The following is a 15020-nucleotide window of genomic DNA, read 5'->3' as shown; positions in this document are numbered from 1 at the left end:
GAGAGAGGGAGTTGGGAAGTTAAAACACATTATAATTTTAAACAAAAGGTCCAAAGAAAACCTTGCTAAAAAGGTGACATCTGAGTAAAGCCTGTAGAAGATAAAGGAATAAGCCAGGCAACTATCTGGAAAAATAGCAGAAGTAAGACTCAGTTGAAAGAACATAAGGAGGAAGTATACCTGGCATGATAGAGGAAATGCAAGGGGGCCAGAGTGGCTGGAATAGTGATACTGAGGGAAGAACAGTTGGTGGTAATGACAAAGAGAAATCATGTCAGGCCTTATAAATCATAGTAAGTACTTCTCCACTGAGTGAACTTGGGGAACTCCTGAAGACTCTTCAACAGAGAAGTGACATGCTCTGACTTACATTGTACAAGAATTTTTTTGGCTGCTGCGTTGAGGATAGACTGGGGCCAGCAATGAATGATGAGGAAGAGGCAGAGAGGAATTAGAAAGCTGTTGCAGATGACGGTGGCTCAAGCCAGGGAAGTAGTAGTAGTGGTGGTGACAATGATAGGTGGTGGATATATTTACAGATAGAGCCAATAAAAATGACAGATAAATTGGATGTAACATGTAAAAGAAAGAAGTCAAAATCTTCACAGCTTTGAACCCAAATAGCTGAAAGGATGAACTGAAATGCAAGAGAAGCAAGTTTGAAATGGATAATCAGAAATTCTGTCTGGGATACATTAAACTTGAGATGTTTTGCAGACATCCAAATGAAGATGCTACTTATAAGGATCTGAATCCTTAAGTCTTAAGAGGAAGAGAATAAGGCTACAGCTATAAATATCAGCTACTAATACAAATCTTCTCTGCTTGCTGATCTAGTTTCTGTCTAGATCTATTCTTGATCAGAACTTGACTGTTCTTCCATACTTTTTGACTTATCAAGACCCTATTCCTGTGGAATTTAGCCATTCAATGTTTATCCTGTTGCACAAATATCATAACTTCAGAGACAAGTAACTTTAAAAGGAAATTTTCATTACTACTATATTTCTAGAATCAGAGCTTTTATGATTTTCTCTATTACTCACTGAAGAACCTTGAAGAAGACTTTTACACACACACACACACACACAGAGCAGGGAATTCTCTGGTAGAATTCTTATAGAATTTAATTTGTGACTTTCTTAAAGGAAATGTGGTAAGATATTCTCAACATTTTACTGTTAAGATATCAAAAACATTCAGTTTATTGTTTGTTGCATTGTTTTCGAATGTGGCTTAGAGAGCAACAGGAGGAGAAACCACTCCCAGCCAACTCCATGCCATGGATTCCACTCCCTGGCTGTATCAAACTGCCAACTCCTAGTTAGCCCTGCATTTTGGTTCACCTCAGCACAGGGCTGCAAAGGCGCTGAACAACAGACAGCCCTGTCATGGACAAGGCCAACATCCCAGGAGAGAAGGTAAGCCACAAAGAGTCGGTAGTATCAGAGAGAAATAACAAATGGCCCAGCAGCAGCACTAACCCGAAGAAAAGCCCACAGATGTAAACTGCAAATGCATAAGGTTTTACCCTAAGAGTGACTTCATCATGGCAGGCTACAGTTGGAGAGGAAATCCATCACAGTGTCTACCACATTGCCAGAGACAGTTTAATCCACCATTTTGGGAAAGGGTGGAGTGAATGGAACTAAGCCGCAGGACAACTATATTACAGCTTCATTCCAGGATTTCCAGTGTTACCCCTATCATAGTGATGGTGTGAGAGACAGCCAAGGAGACAGACATGAAGAAGAGAAGGGCTAGATATAGATCCCCTGAAAAGTTCAAGCTCAGGCCAGGAAGGACATAGGATCCACACTCCATGGTGGGAGGTGAGAACATGGTATGGCCTTCAGAGGTGGCTGGATCTGAAGGTGACAGCATGAAGTGTAACAGTCCACTAGAGCCTCCGCCCCACTGCCTACATGCATCAGAGACCAGTGGTCTGACTCTTTCCCCATTAACCAATGTGGGTGGGAACCCACCTCAGCTTTGATAGGTGCCACATTCTGGGGTTTACAGATGGAGAGGATCTCTGAATTAGGGGATGACTTAGAAACCAACAGGCTATAAAACTGGGCAGATAGGACAGTGACTTGCTAGATTCCAAGAATTCAGGTCATGGGATAAAATGACTCATTGGGAAATACACAGAAAATTTTTCTGGACTGATTCTTTTCCCTTCTTTTCCTTTTTTTTCTTTTTCTGCTTTTTTTTTAATTAATTCATTTTAATGTAATAGTTATGAAGTTTTTTCCATTGAGATTATTGGTACATTTTAGGTATAATACAGTTACATTCATCATTGGGATCTTGTATCATTACATGAGTATCTTGGTTCTTATTTTTTTCCCCTGCCCTTACCCTCCCTTCACCCCCTCCACCCTTCCCTATTTGCAAAGACTTTGTTTCCATTTTTTTCCTTTTCTCATATTTTTCTTTTCCCTTTTTTCCTTTCCCCTACCATTCCCAATTCCCCTGCTCCTTTAGACCTTTTCTTCCTGCTCACAATATCAATTATACATTTTTTAAATTACAATATCAAGATCTAGAGGACATTACCACAGATTTCACAGAATTTAAAAGGATATAGAAAGCATATTACAAAAATCCTTTTTGAAATAAATTTGACAACTTCTAAGAAGTAACCTAGAAGACAAATTAATGAAACTAACTCTGGAGGAAATATAAAATTTGAATAGCACCTATTAAAGAGAGTATATTCCTAGCTTGAAAACCTACCTATATGACAACAGCAGGCTCATATACATTTTAACTGTTAAATTATATCAAACAATTAAAGCAGAAAAAAGAAGGAACACTTCTCCCCTCATTTTAGGAACTCAACATTGTGCTAATCCTAAAATTGGATAAAGATAATAGAAGAAAAAAATATAAACATAGATAGAAATTTGTTGAACAAAAAAAACTATGAGAAGTCAGATCTGGCAGTATATAGAAAGTGGTTTTGTTATAGGGATGGCAGTGTTGGTTCAGCATTGGAAGACCCACCCCCAAAAGTCATCATTTTAACAGAGGAAAGGAAAAAGCCATATGATCCTGTCACTAGTTGGAGAAAAAGTATCAAACTAAATTCTACAGCTGTTCGTGGTAAAAGCTATCAGGAGACTAGAAGTAGAACAGAACCTTCTCAACAGATCAAAGACATGTACTCCATACTTCCAACAAAAACTCCTTCTATGAATGGAGACAATACAATGCTTTCTCCCTAAAGTGGGGAACAAGGGCATATATGCCTATTCTTCATATGTCCATTAGACTTTGAAACATAGGTCTAAACCAAAATAGTCTGGCAATAAAATGACACAACTAGGATAGGCTTGGCACAGCAGAAGCAAAATCTTTATATGTAGATGAAATGACCATCTACAGAGAAAATACTAAGAAATCTCTAGGAGCCCCTAGAACTTGTATTTGAATTTAGCAGGATTAGAACACACAAGGTATATATAAAAATCCAGGTCTATGTATACTCGCTATAAATGAAGAATTGGATATTGAAATTTAAAAGTTTTGTAGGTGTACAAAGGAGCTAGAAAAGTTAAAACAAAACAAAACAAAAAAAAGAACAGTGTTGGAAGACATTTAGTACCTAATTTTAAGACTTCTTCTAAAGCTACAGTAATCAAGGCAGTGTTGGTGTAAGGAAAGAACTATAGATCATTGGAATGACACAGAGAATCTAGAAATAAAACCACAGGTATATGGTCCACGGAGTTTTGAAAGATTATTTAACATTACCATTTTATAGAATATAAACTCAATTCAAGAGCTGAGGAAGAGATAGTGTTTTCAGCAAACGGCACTAGAACACCTGGTATCTGTATATAAAAAATTAACCTCAACCCTTTTTTTCCCTACATGAAAATAACATGAAGGGATCTATGAACCTAAACATGAAAGCCTAGAAGTATACAACTTTAAGAAGAAATTATAAGGAAAAGTGTTTATGAATTCAGGGTAGGCAAGAACTACCTAGTATACAAAAGACACGATGTACAAAAGAAAAAAATTGATAAATGAGATTCCATCAAAATTTAGAACTTTATATGACATCATTAAAATGAAAAGTAGTCCTTAAATAGACCATATTTACAATGGATATAACCTATGACCAGAATATATAAAGAATTCTTAGAGCTCATTAATAGACAACCCAATTAAAAGGTAGACATAAGAAGATGATAGCCATTATAGCACAAGGAAAGGTGTGCAACTCTAGAAACAGAAAAATACTAATCAGTACAATAACAAGATTGAATTATACACTCATTAGGGAGATGAAGTTAAAAGTTTTAAAAGCCTTGTCATGACTTTTTCTTTTTGCTGGATTCTCCCCCTTTGCATTTAATTTGTCATGCCCAATGGATTCATTCTTCTGGGTTTCCTGGGGTTGGGATCCTCACTGTCTTTTCCTAAGGTATGGTCTAAAATTTTTTGGAGTGCCACTTTGATATTCATGAAGTTCCTGAGGTGCTCTTTATCATGAAAGTATCTCATTTCTCCATCAATTTTGAAAGATAGTTTTGCAGGGTACATCAATCTGGGTTGGAGGCTGTTTTCCTTTAGGGTTTGAAATACAACACTCGAAGCTCTTCTTGCGTTGAGGGTTTGCATGGAGAAGTCTGCTGTGATTCTGATGGGCTTTCCTTTGTATGTGATTTGTTTCTTTTCTCTCACTGTTTGTAGAATTTTGTTCTTCTGTTGGATTTCTAGAATCCTAACTATTATATGCCTATGTGTAGATTTTTTTTATCAAGGCTAGCTGAAGTCCTATATGCCTCACTTATCTGTATGTCAAGTTCTTTTCCCTTCCTTGGGAAGCTTTCTGCCATCACTTCTGTGAACAATTTTTTTACATCATCTGCACTCTCTCCTCTTTCTTCATTGACTCCAATCAGTCTTATGTTATTCTTCTTTGCATTGTCTAGCAGCTGCTGGATTGATTTCTTGTGTTCCTTTACAATTTTAAAGCAATTTTTCTTTTCCTGGTCACTAATTGCAATCTTATCTTCTATATGTGAAATTCTATCCTTACATTGGTTCATTCTGCTGTGCAGACTTTTGATGGAGTTTTTAATCTCCTGGAAATCTGTTTGCATCTGTTTTATGGATTCCATTTGTTTCCTATGTTGGGATTCCATCATGTTCCTCAGATCCTCTATTTTTTTATCTGTGTCCTCTCTAGATTTATTAATCATGTCTTGCACCATGAGCAAAATCTTTGCTGTTATCTGAGTAATTATTTCTGATTTCATTTTTCCCAGATCCTCTTTTGTTGCCAGTTCAGAGAGTCCAGGTGGTTGAGTATCAGATTGTTCCATCTCATTTCCCTTTGGGGTTGCTGTAGGTGATCCAGAAGTCTGTTTTTGAGGCTTGTTTATGTGTCTTCTCATGTCCACGAGGATGGGGGCAGGTGCTTCTGGCACCCATGCGGCTCACCTTCCCTGCCCTAGGAGCTTGGGATGGTGGCGGGGGAGCTTCCTTCTGGTTGCTGTGACCAGCTCACCTTCTCTGCCCTAGAAGCATGGGCTGGCAGTGGGGGAGCTTCCTTCCAGGTGCTGGGACTGGCTCACCTTCTCTGCCCTAGGAGCGTGGGATGGCGGTCAGGGAGCTTCTTCCAGGTGCTGGGACCAGCTCATTCTCTGCCCTAGGAGCTTGGGATGGCAGCAGGGAAGCTTCCTTTTGGTGGTTTTTGAAGGGTCTTTTTTTCCTATTTTCTCCTTTCTTTTTTGTTTCAGTCTTTTTCTTTCTTAGGGATTTTCCCCTCTCTCATAAAATTTTTCCCTTACTATTTTTTTTTCTTTAGTTTGAGCTCTGTATTTTCTTTTTCTTCCTTTTTCCTGTTTGATCATTTCTGTTACTTTTAACTAATACTATTAATTTCCTTTTGCTCCTTAAAAATTCCTTTATTTCACTTTTATCACCTCCTTTCTGTCACTTAATTTTTCAAATTTTACTTTTTTTTTTTTCCCAGATCCCACCCCCTCTATCCTTACTAGTATACCCACGAATCTATGAATCTATAGATAGTTAACTATATCCTATTACTGTTGAATATTGTTCTATTGTTAGTGGAGATACAGTTGTTCCACTTAGTAGATATGTACTGTAACTGAGTATGTGCTTTATCTTAGTGTTTATACTATAATCATAGATTTCTTTTCTATGGTTAAAGGTGGTATATGATTGGTTCTTGGGGTATATCTATATCCAGCTTCTCTTTGATGCTATTGTTGTAGCAGATTTTATTACCACAGCCTAGGTGACATTACTTGTTGCTAGCAATTAGTTTTTCTCTGTATACCAAATCTGGATTGCCTTGGTGTCACTAACAATACTGCAGCCAATTCCCAGAGAACTGGGTACTGAGCCAAATATACTGCACCCTCTCCTAAATAAATGGAGGCTGGGGACAGAGGCAAAAGCTTATAGCTAGCAGCAACCAGAGTGCATCACTGAAAAGCAGACACTAAAAAGTTCTCCATACTAACAAAAAACTTTTCCATTATAATCAACCCACAGCATAAAAAAAATAATAAAAACATGAGAATACAAGGTAATAAAATGCCACCAAAACTTCAAACTCCCACAAAGCCCATCAAGGGGGCATTGAGGAGGAGGAGGAAATAAAAAACCATGCAGACAAATTATTTGAAAGGATAACAGAGGAGATAACAAAACAGATCAATAAGGTGCTTGGCAAATTCAAAGAAGATATAACTAAACAGATAATTATCCTATTAAACAAAATTATCAGCTAGTCTACAGATGAGTCTAATAAAAACCCAGTGAAGATAAACAATGCAATGCAAAACATGGATGTCAAGCATATGAAAGAATTAGAGCCTAAGAAAATGAACCCAAGAGAAACTCAGAAGATTAAAAATTCTATTGAAAGAATGGGCCACAAAAGTAACCAATATGAGGACAGTGTCAGAACTAGAAGACAGGGTTATATATAGTTGGTGGTCATTTATTAAGAGATACCTAAAAAACAACAAGAGAACATGAAAAATAGATCCAACAACTCCTAGATGACATGAAGAAGAGTAATCTAAAATTAATTGGAATCAGTGAAAAATTAGAAGACAGCATAAAGGGCTCTAAAAACTGTTTACAAAAGTAATAGCAGAAAACTTTCCAAATATGTGAAAAAAACTGATGTGTGTATAACCCCAAATAGCTGAGGTCAGGAAAGAACAACTGCAAAATCCCAGAAGTCCAACACAAGAAAAGAATCACAAAAATTGCTAGAGAAAAGCAACAAATCACTTATAAAGGAAAACTCATTAGAGTTACAGTAGACTTCTCAACACATGTCATGAAAACCAGGAGATCTCAGAGTGAAGTGTTTCAAGCCCTAAAAGAAAACATCTTCCAACCCAGATAGATATATCATGCAAAACTGTCTTTCAAAATTGATGGAGAAATAAGATATTTCCATGATAAAGACCAACTAAAGAAATTCATAACCACCAAACGAGCACTCCAAAAATTCTCAAGTATATCTTAGAAACAGACAATGAAGCTAACAATGCTAAAAATTTCAAAAGAATGAATGCAGCAGGTAGGGTGAGCAATTAAGTAGAAGGCAAAGAAAGGGAATCAGCAACAGGAAAATAGTGCAATGACAAGAATAAGTAAGTAACTATCAGTAATACCTCTCAACGTGAGTAGTCTCAATTCCCCAGTCAAAAGGCACAGATTGGATGAAGAAACAAAATCTAACATTATGCTGTCTATAAGAAACACATTAAATGTAAATAGAAATACATAACTAAAAATCAAAAAATAGAAAACAATATTACATGCAAAGGAGCCCAAAAACAAGTAGGAGTGGCTATTTTATTTCAGAAAAAGTGGACTTTAAGCTAAAACTGATCAGAAGAGGCAAAAAAAAAAAAAGTTCATTAAGGGAATCATTCAACAGGAAGAGATTACAATTATAAATATATATTCACCAAACAATGGTGCGTTCAACTTCATAAAACAAACACTAATGGACATAAAAGATCAGATAATACAATTATAATTAGATACAGTTATAGTGAGGAATCTCAATACCCTACTAACACAAATAGATCAACTAGACAAAAAAAAAATCCAACCAAGAAATATCAGAGTTGAACCAAACCTTCAAACAAATGAACTTAATAGATATCTGTGAAATGTTCTACCCAACTACAAGAAAATACACATTCTTCTCAGCAGCACATGGAACTATGTCCAAAATAGAACACATGCAAAAGAATCAAACCTATGGCATGCATATTATGTGAATGGAAATTAGATCATAGTGCAGAGAAACTAGAAATCAATGGCAAAATACGCCAAAGAAATTATACAAATGCATGGAAAGCAAACAATACACTCTTGAGTAATCAGTGGATCACAGCAGAAATCAAGGAATGAGATAGTTCCTAGAATTAAACAATAATGCCAGTAGAACATACCAAAACTTAAGGGAAACAATGAAAATTCTCCTAAGAGGAAAGTTTATAGCTATGAATGCCCACATCAGAAAAACAGACTGGGCCCAAATAAACAACCTAACATCAAGAAAAATTAAATACTTAATCTAACCAAGAACTACAACATAAACTACAGCATTCTGAAAAGAAGACTAAAAAGAACATCATAAAATGGAAAGATATCCTCTGTTCCTGGATAGGCAAAACCAATATGGTCAAAATGGCCATACTTCCAAAACTGATACACAAATTTAATTCAATACCAATCAAAATACCAATAGAATTCCTCACAGATTCAGAGAAAACAATCCTAAAATTCATATGGAATCAGAAGAGAATTAGATTAGCATAACCAATCCTGGATAACAGTCAAAACAGGGGATATCACAATCCTGGATTTGAAGTTATACTACCAAGGTACCATGTAACAGCAAGGTACTAGCACAAAAGCAGATATGTAGGTCAATGGAATAAAATAAAGAAAGCAACAACAACCCTAGACACATTCAGCTATTTGATCTTGGACAAAGGGGCCAAAAACACACACTGGAAGAAAGACAACCACTTTGATAAATGATGTTGGGGAAATTGGACATCCACATACAGAAGATTGAGTCCAGACACAATCTCTCACCATGTACTAAACTCAAATAAAATGGATCAAAGCTCTAAATGTTAAAACAGAAATAATCTGCTGGAAGATAAAATAGGTAAAACTCTTGAAAAGATAGGCATAAGCTAGAACTTTCTGAACAAAACCCAGTAACACATGAAATAGTATCAAAAATCAACAAATGTGATCATAACAAATCAAAAATCTTCTGCACAGCAAAAAGAAACAACCAACCAAAGAGACAACCTACAGAATGGGAATAAAATTTTTGCAAGTTCTTTCTCAGACAGGGCTAACATCTAGAACATGTAAAGAACCCAAAAAATTAGACCTGCCTCCCCAAAATAAAATATCCAGTCAAAAATGGGCAGTTGAAATTTACTTCTCAGAAGTAAAGCTGGCCAATAAATATGTGAAAAAATGTTCAGTATTTCTGGCCATTAAAGAAATGCAAATTAAAAGAACATAGATTGCATTCTTGTCAGAAAAAAGAACGGCTATCATCAAGAAATCAAATAATAACAAATGCTGGCAAAGTTATTGGGGGAACAGGAACACTTCTACATTGTTGATGGGAATGTAAACTAGTACAACCACTATGGAAGTGAGTGTGGAAATTCCTCACAAAAATAAAAATAAAAATTCCACTTGAGCCCACATTCTCCTTCTAGGTATCTTCCCCAAAACATTAGACATCATATTACAATAATCCCCCTACTTATAGCAGCAAAATCCAAAATAGCTAAATCTTGAAAATGGCCTCTATGCCCATCAACAGATGAATGGATAAAGAAAATGTGGTATTTACACACAATGGAGTATGACTCTGTATTAACAAGGATAAAGTTAAGTCATTCATTGGTAAATAAATGCACTTTGAAAGTATAATATTAAGTAAAATAAATCAGAGATACAAGTTTAGATATTTCATGGTTTCTCTTAGATGAGAAACCCAAAATATAAAAAAGAGCAAAATAATAGATATGCAATAGGAAATGAGGAAATCTTTTTCAAATGAGATGTAATGAGAGATGCAGGAAGGGAGAAGGTTGAGAAGGAAGGGAGAGAATGGGGATGAAAAAAATAAGAATTAGGAGAAAAAAATGGAGATAGAGCTTTCACAAATAGAAGAGGGACAGAGAGGCCGAAGGAGCAAGGAAGGAGGAGAGGATTATTGGATTAAAAAAAGAATTAAGATGTGTTAAGTACATAATCAACTCCCCACAATAAATGTAATCATTATGTACTGCAAACATGTACTAATAAAAGTAAAATTATTTTTAAAATTGCCTATAGAGTCAGTTTCCTCCATATAAAGTCTTTTTTTATGTTCTATTTGCCAGTCTAAAATTTGAGGAGGCATAATTGCAGTACTGACATTTTAAGATCTAGGATAACTTTCTTTGGTCACCTAGGCCACACATTTGCCTCCCTTCAGGAATTTCATAATCCAGGAATCATTCAGTCTCTATCTTTAGCCTCTTTTCCAAAAATTTCCTTAAATTCATCTATGACTAAATTGTAAGGAGGAGAATCTCTTACCCCAAATTAATATGTTCTTAAAGAGTCAATAAACCCATAGCAGAACTACTCACCATTTTCCACTGATTTTTTTCACAGTCTTAGGTTAGGTCTGTCTTGTATTAAGTAGATGCAGCTCACCACACAGCTCAGGAAACAGCCGTGCTATATAAAGGTAAGAACTGAGTCATATAGTTAACTGTCAGAAGACATCTGTTTTGGCCACAATGATGTCTCTTGCTTGGTTTGTAACAATGACAACTGCAAATTTCCAGGTTGATCAGTTCCTCAAATCTAAACAAGGAAAAATAGACTGCCTCATCTAACAAAGAACCTGTGAGACTTCTACAGCCTAAAACCGAAGAAATTCGTTTCCTCCCACATACTTCCCACATACCAAATAAGTATCTTTCTCTTCATATTCTTTTATTTAACACAGTTCTCAAAACATTTGAGTGAAATTGGGCCTCCTTTGATAAGCAAAGGACCTGAAAATAATATTTAAAAAATGAACAGGCAGTTTTCATCCATGACAGGAGGCAATATTCCCTTCTCTTATCCTGTACTGTGAAGCACTCAGGTTAATGGTCTAAAAGCTAGAAGAACAAGAGTACGTTTGTGGTGGAATGTATTATCATTTGCTGGTAGCTAGTTGAAATACCATCAGCCCCTTTTAACAGGTTTAAGAAACAGCCTTAAGGCATACACAATGTCTAACTCTTAACTCTTTTCTTATTCCCTGCTATACATAATACAGATTACATAAAGGCTGACAAATCCACCTTTATATAAGCAGTAAGCATTTGCTGTATTGAAAAACTTAGTTCTAATACTAGCTGTGCAGAGTTATAGAGCATATTTTTTTGGTACCGGGGATCGAACTTAGGACCTTGCGCTTGCGAGGCAGGCAGCAGAACCACTGATCTAAATCTCCAGCCCCTTACAGAGCATATTTTTAACACTTAGTTGCAAGTATATTAAATATGATGTTTCATAGACTGGAGAAAAATGGGTGTATTTTCACTTTCGAATTTACTGATAACAAATTTGAATAGTGCTGCTAAGCATCAATGTTCAAAAGGAAAATAAAAACCAAAACTGTTTATTGTTGCTTTTTGCCATTTGGTAGCATTTTACACACAGGCTTCGATCTTCAGATTACCCTGGATTCAGTAGAAAAACCTTTTAAATGAAGTTTTGTACAATAGAAATTTCTCAGCAGTCAAAATTTAGACTGTAAAAAAATACATGCAAAACATACTTTTCTGAAACCACTTAACTTTGAACAAAGCACTGAACTACACAAATGCAGAATGAAAACAGCATTTCAACTCCACCAAAAGTAGTCATCATAAAAGGTGTAAAAGTCACCTAACTTCACTAGGCACTGTTCACTTTTTAAACAGACAATAAAAATATTGTCCACAAACAATATCCCAGCTCTATGGCAGGTTTCAGAAAGTCTTCATCTTCATGCTTTAGTAGCGACGAGGTGAGTAGGATCGAGATCTGGAGCGTGATCTGTATCCTCCACTACTATAGCAAGGAGAAGGTGACTGCCTTCTGTAAATCTGATCCCTGTCTTGAGCAGCTCTCCATCCACCTCCTCCACCACCACCTCCTCTGTATGATCTGCTATGGTAGTCCCGATCATCATAGCCACGGTCGTATCCTCTGTCAGAGTAATCCCGACGGCGTGAACTGCCATAGGTAGGTCTCCCCATGTAAATTCCTGGTGTTGGGGTATGTGGTCTTTTCGTTATAGAGAAACCAACTCTGATTCTACGCCCATCAGGTTCCATTCCATTGGCACATTCTTTAGCTTCCTTGGCATCATCTACATTTTCAAAATACACAAAGGCAAATCCTCTTGAGCGCCTAGACTGCTGGTCATATACAATAGACACATCAGCAATGGGACCATATTTAGAGAACACTTCTCTTAAATCTCTTTCCGTGGTGTACAAACTCAACCCAAACACTCCAAGACAACAGTTTGGGTCAGGATTTGCCCGATTCCCAACATGACGCCTTTGAGTAGACATGGGAGAATGGCTGTGGCTGTGGCGTCTGCGATAATCTCGACTATAAGACCTGCTACGAGAACGTCTATGAGAGCGAGAGCGAGATCTTGACCTTGTATAATGCCTTCAAGAGCTTCTCCTGGATCTAGACCTAGATTCAGATCTGGACCTGGACTTTGATCTGGAACGCCTGGAATCTTACTTGGGGCAAGACTTTGCGGGGGTATGCCTTGCAGATTTCCCCGATCCATGAGCACTTCCACTTCTGGAAGCAGAACGGGATTCCCGTTCGCCGTAGTTCTGCTCCCCGCTGTCGCTCATGAGTCCTGCCTTGACGTCGCCGCTCGCTGGCTTCAATCGAAGCTGCCAAGCTCTCTTGCCTTCTCTATAGAGCCTTCGCCGCAGCCTGCAGGGCGATCAAGTTGCTCAGCCGCTCTGAGTAGAAGCGCTCCACACCACCTCCGCGCAGGCTGTAACTCTACCCCCAAATAAGTATCTTGAGCTTTTTTCCATATTCCCATCCCTAGATAATCAAAATCATAAATAGTTACATTCAATTGACTATCTTATCAAGCTCATCCCCCAAAATACCACTACATGTAAGTAAAATGTATCTTATAACTCCCTAATACACACATATTTACCCAGATAATGTCTTGAACCAAACAAAAATGGTCATTCATGAAAAGCATGTGTTTATGGTATCACCTGATAGAAAAACAGAAGACAATTGCTATAGTTAAAACTGATTTCAAGCATAGGGATTTACATAATTTCCACTTTCATTCAATTACAAAATATTACTAGCTTATAAATAGACATGTCAGAAACAATATTTGGATATTATAAACATATACATTCACATCTCAGTGACCCACTGGTAATGAAATGAATCATCAAAGTGCTTCTGATTATCATACTAAAATTCCTGGATAAAACAGAATCACAGGACCAGAACAGGGTCTTGGAGAGATACTCTGTGAGTGTGTAATTCTCAAATGAGCTGTACTAATTCTCTCTACTAATTCTCCCTAACATTACCTATTTCTAATGCTAATTTATTTGGGGGTTATGAAAACTGTGGAGGCTAGTCTCCAAGATGGCCTCAGATGAGCCTCCCGGTCCCTTCCTACATTGTGCCCGGGTTGGTGTGTGACCAACAAAAATAAAGCATAAACGATGGCATATAACTCCAAAATTAGTCTCCATCTTGGTTGTCCTATCTCACTCTCACTCTCATGGATCCCTGGTTCAACATGAGCAACTGCAAGGTCACGACCTTCACCAGAAGGGGTCCACATGGTGAGGAACTGAAACTTCCTGACAGCGTACACATGAATAAGCTTGGAAGTGCTTCCTCCATCCCATCAGAAGACTGCAGCCTGGTCAACAGCTTGATGGTAGCCTCAGGAGAGACCCAGAGCCAAAACCACCCAACTGTTCCTGGATTCATGACCCTTAGTAACTATGTGAGATAATAAATGTCTGGTACTTCAATATGCTAAATGTTGTGGTAATTGGTAACATAGCAATAGGTCATTAAATAGAGATTAACAAAAATCTAATACACTAATGGGTTTACATAAAAACAGATTTTGATATATTTGCAATCAATTTTAGAAAATATGCAAAGGTAGACAAAAATCTCTTCAGATAGTACAACTAGACTCCGAAATATGGTTCAAGTTGATGGTATGTAGTCATTATCTGCGAATGCAAGTTCATGTAGCTAAAATTTGAAACAGTTCTTCCTACTCAGGCCATGTCCTACCCCTGAAATGTCATCTTCTTGCCTTTCACCTGAGCCAAGGTACAGGCTTTGTGGCCTAAGTTCATGTTCAATTCCTTCTCAAAACCTTTTCAGATCACCACAGCACCAACATGTCTGTCTACCTTTTCTCAGCTCAATACAATTTTATACCATAAGTTTATGATTGTTAATCAGGAATCAGTTTAATCTCCTTAAGCATCTTGAAAACAGAAGCATTATTTTATAGATACCTTACCTTTCACCTCCACCCCGTCCTTATTACCGGACATTATTCATTCACTGGTACCAGGACCCTGACTCATAACCATTTGAGCAATTCTGTGGCATAATCTATGCTGGATATGGAATTCCAACCTCTTTCTAAATTTCTCTTGGATTCTAGGGCACAAAGCTGAAAATTATAATACCTCAACTCTTGCAGCTATGATTCTAGGTATAAGTTAGATTCTGCCAATGAAATGCAGATTTGTGAGATTTGGAAGGGGGAAAAGAGATGGAGTCCTTCAGTTGTGACTGAGAAGAAACAGGCCCAAAGTGAGTGAGCATCTATAGCAGCCAACCAGTTTCAAGTCTATAAAGGAGAGCATGAAGGCAAT

The 15020-nt window shown here is 37.2% G+C and overlaps 1 protein-coding gene across 1 annotated transcript; it reads right to left on the bottom strand.

Moving 5' to 3' along the window:
• Positions 1-11709: 11709 nt before the first annotated feature.
• Positions 11710-12853, bottom strand: LOC101726710 (transformer-2 protein homolog beta). Its single transcript, XM_087192235.1, has one exon. The coding sequence runs from the start codon at positions 12672-12674 to the stop codon at positions 12108-12110; it is 567 nt and encodes a 188-aa protein (XP_087048361.1). The 5' UTR covers positions 12675-12853; the 3' UTR covers positions 11710-12107.
• Between the last annotated feature and the right edge of the window lie 2167 nt (positions 12854-15020).

This window comes from Heterocephalus glaber, unplaced genomic scaffold (assembly GCF_053883595.1).
Source record: "Heterocephalus glaber isolate CG9 unplaced genomic scaffold, H.glaber_assembly_v1.0 deba00001569, whole genome shotgun sequence".
Taxonomy (NCBI): Eukaryota; Metazoa; Chordata; class Mammalia; order Rodentia; family Bathyergidae; genus Heterocephalus; species Heterocephalus glaber.
Note: the sequence above shows the minus strand (reverse complement) of the source record. Positions and strands in the feature narration are given on the sequence as shown.

What these genes read in the sequence shown, in the direction of transcription:
- LOC101726710 (XM_087192235.1), bottom strand. Translation starts at nt 12,674, where the DNA reads ATGTCTACTCAAAGGCGTCATGTTGGGAATCGGGCAAATCCTGACCCA.